The sequence below is a fragment of the Glycine max genome, chromosome 12 (assembly GCF_000004515.6).
Source record: "Glycine max cultivar Williams 82 chromosome 12, Glycine_max_v4.0, whole genome shotgun sequence".
Classification (NCBI taxonomy): Eukaryota; Viridiplantae; Streptophyta; class Magnoliopsida; order Fabales; family Fabaceae; genus Glycine; species Glycine max.
The window spans coordinates 2,259,136-2,270,214 of NC_038248.2; the positions used below are offsets into that span (position 1 = coordinate 2,259,136).

An 11,079-nucleotide genomic window follows, 5' to 3' on the forward strand; every position below is an offset into this window, starting at 1 on the left:
AAATTTCATTCCAACACCACTTATCCAAAAAAAAAAATGTACCATTTCACAATTTTTTTCCCCTGACGAATACAATATTTTAGCTTTTGCATTGTCCTGGGTTGTCTGTCTTTGAAGTATTGGACTATTGTTATCCCGTGATGTTTTATTTAATTTTTGAAATCTAATCAGACATGTATTTTGTAAATGTGTAGCGAATTACTAAAACCCACGCATGTTGTCTATACTTTCTGTCCTTTAAACCGAAAAATTAGAAGGCTAACAGAGTAGTAGGATGGGAGTTTTGATAAAGCTTTTAGTAGGGCAGGGGCGATAACTTGTCTTTTTAGAGTATTGAAATTTCACGTCAACATGTCTCAGATCCCATGGCATGCTGGTGGCATAAGTTGAGATTTGTCGATGTGTAAAATTAAAAGGGTACACGTTACTTCTCCCGAAAGTGCTTTACTCTAGAAGATTTGCATGTTACATGGACATTAAAAAAAAATCACTTGTCTTGGCCACTGATGACTAACATGAACTTGCATCTCATTTTGAATAAAGATAATGCATTCACAAATGACAAGCACCAGCCGATAATTTGCATGGATATGCTCAAACGGTGGGAAAGTTAACAGTGCATAAACCAATGGCGTTGCCCTTGTCGTGTAGGATTTTTTTTTTTATCTCCAACTTGTCGTGTAGTTCTTGTATGACAATGGCCGACTATTTTGCATCAAGAACCGCCATAAAAGGCCGAGAAACAAATGGCCCAACACAATCAATAATTCACGCAAAAAAAAAAAATCTCTTGAAAGATAAACACTTATCGAGCATTCTTTCATGGAAGTTAAAAAAAGGCATGACATCTTTTCGAACTTGGTTGGCAGTGTCCCAATGACATTTTCTAATAATTTCAAGTAGCAGTTGTGTTGATTTGGACGGGATGATCGACACATACCAAAGGTACTGCGACGGGCCAAAAACCAACAAGCAAAATTTAAGGGAATAGCACTGAGAGCACAAACTGCTATTAGAGTATGGAGAAGCCGAAAAGTACAAGTGACAACATTCTAAGAAAGAAGAGAAGAATTTACAATGCCTTAAATATATACGCAGAAGACAAGAATAAATTGATGTAATTCTTAGAGTTCAGCAGCATAATATAACAAAACCACCAAAAGAGAATTGCTTACAGAGAAAATGATCAAATAAGACAAACTTTCGAGTATAAAAAACATAACGAAAATCAGTATCACTCATTTCATGAAAGATGCCATCTTGAAATCATTCCCTAATACCATCAAAGTGCTCCAGCTCAAATAAACTAACGCTATCATCATCAGTATTGTCCAAACTGCAATTGTTGATGATAACCAACTAGCTTCTTTAGGAGAGGGATGAGACCAATCAAAGCAATTTGAAGCTGTTCTGAACTATTTAATCGAATACTTATTTGTCCGGCCCCTCGATTGTTCAAATTGGCCCGGGCAACAAGGTTTGTATAACGTCCTACTGGGATCTGAGATTGCACATTGTACCCAACAGCAAGATCTCCATGCCAATCCATAACAGAAAGGCCAAGTGTGGTTAAGAAACGACCAAGAGGGTAATCCTTATCTCTCAGTTGGGCCTCCAAACTGCCACCATAAGCAATGTCGCCACGCCCTGTCATTGCGCCACCACTGACAACCAGCTTGAATCGCTTACTAGCAACCAATTTGTCTTCAATCTTCAATCCAGATGATAAGGCATCACCAAGTAAAGTAAATGAGAGACCAGCGGTTGCATTATTTCTTCTAAAATTAGTAAATCTTGTCTCACTGCGTAATGTATAAGCCAAGTCCTTCCCCACAGTTTGCAAATCAAAACCTAATGAAGTTGCTTTCCCTTTCCCATGCTTAACTGAACTGGATATTTCCATCTGAACATTAGCATCCTTTTTATCTTTAGTAACCTGACCAGAGAAAGATAAAGGTATCTTTTCCTTGAGAACGAACAATCTCTCTACATTCAACCCTTCATAACCCACATCATGATCCCATCCGTGAGTTTCTAAAACAGGTCTTACAAGCCACTGATTTGATGACGAATCAAGATAACGATACCGGTGAGTGGGGTTATCAGAATCAAAAGAAGCAGGCAGGGCCAAATCTGGCATGGGAACAGGAACAGAAGCTGCACCACCACTTTCTTCTTCCACATTTTCACTATGGTCACTTGGTAGATCTTTTGCTGATTCTGCCATTTTCTTCAACATTTTCCGTCGCTTTTTTTCTTCCTTCAATTGCTTCTTCATCAAAAGCTTCTCTCTATACTCCAACTCATCAAAATATGCTTTCTTATGAGCTTTAGACAGCTTTTCCACCTGGGCCTTAGTTAAAGGTTTAAATGGCGGCAAGTCGTCATGTTCATTTTCATCATCAGACTCTGATGATTCATCAAGGTCATCATCAAGACTGTCCTCATCACCAAACTGCTCCTCTGGCAACTTTAATTGCGGTCTTGATTGGAGAAGGGTTGACAAAAGAAAAGGTAATGGAGGCGCTCTTGCTCGAGCTACATATGGCTTCCCAGGTGGACTATCTTGTAACTTGAGAAGAGCATTGGCTTCAGCCAGAATTTTAGAGGCAAAAGATAGAAGTAACAAATGAGGTTTCCAAACCTGGCCATTTGGCAATACTCTCTGACCAGCCCTATTTGTTCTGCAAGCAGAATGGTTCTCCACCAAGGATACAGGATTCATGAGACGCATGTCACCAGCTGCTTGTCGAATGGCTTGCTGCACAACATGAGAACGTTGAGTAAAAAACGTGTCATAACTGGAAGCAGTACCATTAGGGCCTTCAGGAGGAGCAGATGCAGCATGAGTCAGAACCACAATGGCATTGAACCAAATGGATGGCCCAAAAATTTCAGTAATTGTGCGCAAGAGTGGCATATCACTAAAATCCCTGCTCTGCATGTCTAACCTATCAAGATACAACACAATATCAGGTGGAGTTTTCTTAATAAAGTGCTTAACAGACTGGAGGATCTTCTCATTGCTTCGCTGGTCAGCCCAGGAAGGTAGAAGTCCCGGTGTATCAATGACCCGTACCTTAATGCCCTGCACTGTTCCCACAACATCCTGAACCTTCTTGGTTCCCATATGAAAAGCACTGGTATTAAACTTAACCTCATCAAAAATAGAATTGATGGTAGCACTTTTACCAACTCCCGTCTTTCCAAGGACCATTATTGTACAAGAGAAATCAAGTGGCTCCTGACCTGCTGCTTCGAGCTGCTCAGCCATTGCACTTGCACGATCAAAGCTAAAAGCACCAACACGCCCCCCATTCCTTCCTCTGAGTTGCTCAGCCAATCCTAATCTATATAAAACTTGAGCTACAACAACATTATGGGGAGTTTGCCCAAGCCTATGAGCCAACCGTAAAAACTTCACCCTAATCATCTGAAGTTTCTCACGTGTCTCATCATACTCCTCAGCCTCCCCACTCGAGGAGTCCTCCATTTGCTGGGACTGACTATTAGATACAGTACCATTAGCACGAGGTTGCTGCACTACCCGAGATGCAGGTTCCAGTAATGGAGCTGCACGACCAAGGCCAGTTGGATGAACAGGAGTGGGCCCAGCGGCAGCAGAATTTTCAGATGAAGGACGGACAGGAGTAGGCACAGTACCGGCAGACCTTTCAGATGAAGAAGAAATATCTGCTGCAGGTTGAACATGTTGCTCTCCAGTCACTTGAATAATCTTCTCCTGTATGCTTTCAGGCTCCTCAACCACAGAAGTGTTGTCATGATCTCTATGCTCTTCATCAGAAATCTGAGATTGATCATCCTTATTACTAGCTTCCTTTGGTTCAGCTGCACTAGCCTCCTGAACAGACAGTGGCTGATTAGAGGAATTTTCCAAAAAGGGTGGTGAGCTTCCAGCTTCAGCATAGCCATTCCCACAATCTCTTATTTCAGTATTTTGAATGCCATCAGTACTCATTTCTTCACCATTTCTGTCTTTGTGACTCATATTAGTGCCCAGAGAATCATCCTTCATATCCCTAGTTACTTCATCTTGATGTTCTAAAGTCATGTGAGCTGAATTGCCGTGTACTTCTTCAGATGTATCATCTTGAATCTCACCAGAAGGATCAACTGAAGCATTTAACTTTACCTCTATCTTGTCATCTCCAAGTTCAGGATCTGGGGCACACTCCTTCAAATCCCCAGCATCAGTACCTTGGGCTGGAATGACCTCACTGGATTCAGATTTCATAATAGCCTCAGTAGCAACACCATCCACCTCATCTGTGCTTCCATTGTCCAACACTATACCACCATTCTCTCTAGGAGTCATGAATTCAGAATCATCAATTTCAGCCTTCTCACTCACCAAACCAGAATTTCCATCCACCATAGAACCATTCTCCAGAACTAACATCTCTCTGTCAGAATTTAACCCAGATTCTTCCTTTCCATCACCCCCATCACTACTCTCCAGATTATCATCCCCCACACCACAGGACTCATCACAAATTTCTCCATCTCCAGGCACTCCAGAGTCAACACCATCCAAAGGAACATAATCATTTCCCTGCCCATCCCTTTCCTCCAAGTCCTGCTTAGCAATTACTTCATCTTCCCCGAGCTTCCCAGAGTCAGTATCAGCTCCAACAGCCTGCTCAAAGGAATCGGGCTCCTGCACGGCATCTGGAGTATTTCCATCCGCCAAAGCAGAAGTCAATGCACTACCGGTTTCAGTATCGTCTTGTTCATCAACTACCGCATCCTCCGAATTGAGTTTGGATCCCTGATCATGGACCTGCTCCCGTGGCTCCATTGCCTCCTGAAAAACATACTCTGCTTCTAAACCCTTCGTTTGATCAGACCCAGCTACACTCTCCTCAGAAACCACTTCACCCACTCTCTTACTCTCTCCCTCTCCATTGGCACCAAATTTATCAGCCTCATAATCCATAACAAAATCCTCGATGTCACTCAAAAACCCTAGATTCATCAAAGGGGAGGGGGGTGGGGGGAATCAGAAAGCCATACAAGCGACGAATAATGATAAGAAAATATGGAGGCGGGGGAACGAAAAACACAAATTAAGAATACTAATATTAACAATTGCAAGTTTGAACAGCAATAACAATAAATTAAAATAGAAGCCCAATACAAATTAAGAGTTACAAGATAAAAACAATAATAATGTTCAGAGTGGAGAGTAATGGAATAACGGAATGAAGTAATGAGGGGCAGGTGATTAGGGTTTAGGATAAATAAAAGAAAACATTGAATGAAAAAGAAGATAATAGGAGAAATGCTAACCAGTGTAATATAGGTGGGATTAGAGAGAGGGAGAGAGAAAGAGAGTGAGAAACGTGGTAGGGGTGGAAATGAAGTGGAAGTTGAGTTGAGCATAACACCAGATGAGGGTTTCTTTACTCCTTTGGCAGTAAATAGATAAGGACAGATGAACAACGGCTGGAGATCGGATTGAGGAATATGGATCGGACGGTGGGGAGAGGCGCATAGGTATCGTCGTCAAATACGCAAGTCAGGGTGACGTGGAATAAGGGTTTCTCCTGTTATAGATTTTATCACATGGGGATGCCTAGGCTAAGTTTCACTAATCACGGGGCTAATCAATAAATCACTTTTCTTCACTTTTATTTTACTACCAATATTTTTTGTTATTCAATACTATATATTTTATGTAAAACTTACTAGTATTAAGGTCATTTATTTCAAAGATTATGTGCTTAGTCTTAGAATTTTTTTTTCTATGTGAAAATCTTATTTTTTGGATTTTTTCAGTAATAATATCTCATGATAAACGTGTCTCAATCTCATATTCTAAAAAATAAACAAATAATTCACGAAATAACTGTGCCCTAAGTTATATTGATGAAGTTATTCAAGTTTCCTTCCAATTTCACCGGATACCACACGGACACTCGAATGGTAGGCACCAACAGCGACGATGAAGTTATTCAAGTTTCCTTCTAATTTAACGAACCCACCATTCGAGTTTCCTTCCAATTTCATTTTCTATTCCCACTCATCGTCGCTGACGCTGACATAGATGATGAAGTTATTCAAGTTAAACTTACACACTTCACATTCACATGGTCTTTCTCTGCAATGCCAATGCCAATGCCATCTCCCTCATTCCAACCCCTCAAATCCCCCCACAACCTCTGCATCGTCAAGTCCCTCCTCTCCAACCCTTCCCTCTCCGACGCCGTTTCCTCTCTCGACCTCTTGCGCCTCAAGGGCATTCGCTTACCCTCTCACGTTCTCGCCACCCTCTTGCGCCACTGCTCCAAAACCAGGTCTTACCGAGAGGGCAAATTCATTCACCTCCACTTGAAGCTCACTGGTTTCAAGCGCCCCCCAACGCTTCTGGCCAACCACTTGATCTCAATGTATTTCAGCTGCGGCGATTTCGCTCAGGCACGCAAGGTGTTCGACAAAATGGACGACAGAAATTTGTACACCTGGAACAATATGATTTCTGGGTATGCCAAACTGGGCTTGATGAAGCAAGCTAGGAGCTTCTTCTACCAAATGCCTCACAAGGATCATGTATCTTGGAATTCAATGGTGGCTGGATATGCACACAAGGGCAGATTTGCTGAGGCTTTGAGATTTTATGGACAGTTGAGGAGATTGTCTGTGGGGTATAATGAGTTTAGCTTTGCTAGTGTCTTGATTGTTTCTGTAAAGTTGAAGGATTTTGAACTTTGTAGGCAGATCCATGGGCAGGTTTTGGTTGTTGGGTTTTTGTCCAATGTAGTTATATCCAGCTTAATTGTTGATGCTTATGCCAAGTGTGGGAAGATGGAAAATGCGAGGAGATTATTTGATGACATGCCTGTGAGGGATGTTCGTGCGTGGACGACATTAGTTTCGGGTTATGCTGTGTGGGGGGACATGGAATCGGGTGCTGAGTTGTTTAGTCAGATGCCTAAAAGCGATTCCTGTTCATGGACATCTTTGATTAGAGGTTATGCAAGAAATGGTATGGGTTATGAAGCACTTGGAGTGTTTAAACAAATGATCAAGCATCAAGTTAGACCTGATCAATTTACACTCAGTACTTGCCTCTTTGCTTGTGCCACTATTGCTTCACTGAAACATGGTAGACAAATACATGCTTTTTTGGTGCTGAATAACATCAAACCAAATACTATTGTCGTTTGTGCTATTGTTAACATGTATTCGAAATGTGGAAGCTTGGAAACTGCCAGGCGAGTCTTTAATTTCATTGGAAATAAGCAGGATGTAGTGTTGTGGAACACGATGATATTGGCACTGGCTCACTATGGGTATGGTATAGAAGCAATTATGATGCTATATAATATGCTAAAAATAGGAGTGAAGCCAAATAAGGGCACTTTTGTTGGCATTCTAAATGCTTGTTGTCATTCTGGTCTTGTTCAGGAAGGGCTTCAGTTATTCAAGTCCATGACTAGTGAGCATGGTGTCGTCCCTGACCAAGAACACTATACACGCTTAGCTAATCTTTTGGGTCAAGCTAGATGTTTTAATGAATCAGTGAAGGATCTGCAGATGATGGATTGTAAGCCAGGTGACCATGTTTGTAATTCTTCGATTGGTGTATGTAGAATGCATGGAAATATAGATCATGGGGCAGAGGTAGCTGCTTTCCTTATTAAATTGCAGCCACAATCTTCTGCTGCCTACGAATTACTTTCAAGGACATATGCTGCACTTGGGAAATGGGAATTGGTTGAGAAAAATAAGACATATTTTGGATGAGAGATAGGGGAGGAAAAGGTCAGGCTATTAGTTGGATTGAAATTGATAATAAGGTTCATACTTTCACTGTATTAGATGCGTCACATCCTCTGAAGGAAACGACATACTCAGCTTTGTGGGCACTTAGTTACCGCATGGAAGGCCATGCCCCATTAACATGTGAAAGTTAGATAATAAAATTTCCCAGTAGATCATTTTTTTGTAGAGAGCAGGAAAATATTTTCCATTTACTAAGTTATTATTCTTTTTCTTTTTCACTTTCTTTTTGCTGATACCAGATTCTGCAAAGTTAAACTTCCACATTGTTATACTTATTACTTATTAGATGTTTCCTCCTTAAAAACCAAGGAGGAATGAGGACAGTGGTGGGTGGGAAGAACCGAAGAAGACAGATGATTTTAGTGAAAGATTTATTGCTTCCTTCTTTTCTCCCATTATTTTGTTTGTATTTTTCACCAACTGAATGAAATAACAAAAAAATTCCCCTATCAAAGATCTTACTTATTTTTTTCGAAGAACATCTCTTTCCTTATATGACGTTGAATGTTTGCCGAAGAGCCTGACCATGGAATATGGGAATGCTAATTGTGAAATTACAAATCGAATTCCTAATGGTCATTGATAGGTGAGAGATTACTGTGTGAGCATTTGATGGAGGAAATTTTCACGTTCTTCTGGTTCACAAATATTCAGCTCATTCTCTGAAATGCTTCATGTTGAATCGCGTAGGGAACGATGAAGCAATATATGATAGTGAACTGTTAGTGGTGTTTTCATCAGTTTGATGTTTTATGTAAGGCTCAGGGAATTGAAAGGTTGGATAATGCATCCGCGTATCATGTCAATAATATGCAGTATGCACTATTATTAATGAAAGACATCAAGTTCTTTACAGGTTCTTGCTTTATGTTTAATTATATTTTCTTCTTAAATGTATAAAACGTGACAGAGGACAAACATCAACAGAAAAAAAAAACTAAGCGAGAATAGCCACGCTAGACTGATCGATTCATGACATGATTCATCATCACACCAAAAGCAGAGGGTAAAACTTGGAACAAGTGACCTGTGGTTTTGATATCAAGTTTGAGGCTCTAGTTTGCAAGTTACGAGCAAATCTGGAAGAGATTCTCATTTTCTATAAGCCTATACTACTCATATCCATGTGTCTAATTAAAATAAGGTCTGATAATTTGTTTCTTAATATCTTCTCGCTATCACAGATAAATCTGGCTGTCAAGGAAAAATATTAAAAGAAATAAAATTGGTCTTACTTTTGTTTTTTCGACACGTGATCATATGGTCTCGATTAAAATTGGTCATATTAAGTGAATAAACAAAGACAAATACTAAGTCAGAGAAGCTTCAACAATCAACAGCCATACAAGTGGACCAACCAATAATATATATTCTCGATTATAACTCCTTGCCAATAATTAGAGCGAAGGTTCCCACGACGTTAAAGACAACAACAGGCTAATAGAGGAGTCCTTCCTATCCAAAAGCCAAAATTCTTCGAGATAACCAAAACAATTGAATGAAGAAAGCACAAGAAACATTTCATATTTCTCAACCTTTGTCCAATTCAGCAACTCTATTCACATTGATAAAAAAAACAATCAATCCTGACGAGACAATGCCTTATTATATTAAGTCCCACCACCACCAACAAGGTCATAACCTGAACCAGCTAACTCCAGCAACAACAACAATAGAAGAGGAAGAACTAGGAATTCCTTTTGTTGTTGTTGTTGTTGTTGTTGTCCTTGCCCCTCTCCTCTTCTTTGATGGGTTCCGAGGTCTCCAAACAGGTTGAGAGACGAAAGGCGATCCACACAGAGGGAAAAACTCTGTCTGATCTTAGAAACTCTGGGGAAGATTACCCTGGCTCAGATTATCATCCCTCAGACAGAAAAAAATGGATGTCTGAGCTCAACCCTGAGAAAGTTGTGATAAAACAAATTGTTTGGCCTGGAACCCATGATTCTGCAACCAACAAGATTGGCATCCCATGCATCACTCGGCCTTTTGCTCAATGCCAATCCTTGTCCATCTACCAGCAGCTTGTGTTGGGGACAAGGGTGATTGACATTCGGGTGCAGGAGGATCGTAAAGTGTGCCACGGAGTCCTCGTTACATACAGCATCGACGTTGTCATCAAAGATCTCAAGAAGTTCTTATCAGAAACTCAGTCCGAGATCATCATCCTCGAGGTTAGAACCTATCAAGCACTACACTCATATCTTAAATTTGCTTCACGTATCTTATATGTATCAAATAATGATATTATTGGACACTTTAATAATACGACGAAGTATCCAAGTCTTTAAAAACTTAACAAAAGTCCAATACATTATAAGAGACATAGAAGCATTCTCCTTTGATGAACAAAAAATGGAAATTGTCCTCATTATAGATGATTTCAGTGAGAACGATAATATTATTCCAATAATGTTCAAGAAATATGTTCATAATTTGGATCACAGAAATGTAATTATGCATACGTAGATATGTGTCTTATATTTATCATATCCTATATAACTTTAGAATAATTGTATCGCTGTATTGGAGACATATTATATATTTGCATCATATAGGTTAGAACCGAGTTTGGGCACGAGGACCCTCAGGAATTCGACAAGTACCTTGAGGAACAACTGGGGGATTACCTAGTTCCCCAGGATGATAAGGTTTTTGAAAAGACAATCGCAGAGGTGCTACCAAAGAGAGTTATATGTGTTTGGAAGCCAAGAAAATCGCCACAGCCTAAGGCAGGGAGTCCTCTGTGGAGTGCAGGGTACTTGAGGGATAACTGGATCAACACTGATTTGCCATCAACCAAGTTTGAGAGCAACATGAAGCATTTGAGTGAGCAGCAACCTGTTACGTCCAGAAAATACTTCTACAGGGTGGAGAATACCGTTACGCCTGTGGCGGATAACCCCGTTCTGTGTGTGAAGCCTGTCACTGAGCGCATTCATGGCTTTGCAAGGCTCTTCATTAGTCAGTGCTTCTCCAAAGGGTATGCAGATAGACTGCAGATTTTTTCTACGGATTTCATTGACCAGGATTTCGTTGATGCATGCGTTGGACTCACACGTGCCAGGGTTGAGGGTAGAGCCTGAAAATTGAAATTATCTCTCTTATGCTCGTAACTCTTCTTGTTCATGGTTCTGTCTCTTTTATGTAGCAGTGTAGCTGGATCATATGGTTGTTGGGGTCACATAATATTTGGTGGAAATTTCTGATGTGGTAATAAACAGTGGTTTGTGCTGTGGTGTCATATGAATGCAAATCTTTAATTTGGATTAA

General features: G+C 40.4%; 2 protein-coding genes and 1 pseudogene across 2 annotated transcripts; 2 read left to right on the forward strand and 1 right to left on the reverse strand.

The window, feature by feature from the left end:
* Positions 1–1,091: 1,091 nt before the first annotated feature.
* LOC100810931 (translocase of chloroplast 120, chloroplastic) lies at positions 1,092–5,462 on the reverse strand. Its single transcript, XM_003540603.5, has 2 exons — positions 5,311–5,462; positions 1,092–4,986 (listed from the first exon to the last, which is right to left on the reverse strand). The coding sequence occupies exon 2, from the start codon at positions 4,955–4,957 to the stop codon at positions 1,322–1,324; it is 3,636 nt and encodes a 1,211-aa protein (XP_003540651.2). The 5' UTR covers positions 4,958–4,986; positions 5,311–5,462; the 3' UTR covers positions 1,092–1,321.
* A 436-nt stretch (positions 5,463–5,898) lies between these two features.
* Positions 5,899–8,260, forward strand: LOC100811469 (pentatricopeptide repeat-containing protein At2g21090-like; annotated as a pseudogene).
* Positions 8,261–9,554: 1,294 nt separating this feature from the next.
* On the forward strand, positions 9,555–11,079 carry LOC100789013 (PI-PLC X-box domain-containing protein DDB_G0293730). Its single transcript, XM_003540774.5, has 2 exons — positions 9,555–9,980; positions 10,365–11,079. The coding sequence occupies exons 1-2, from the start codon at positions 9,555–9,557 to the stop codon at positions 10,890–10,892; spliced, it is 954 nt and encodes a 317-aa protein (XP_003540822.1). The 3' UTR covers positions 10,893–11,079.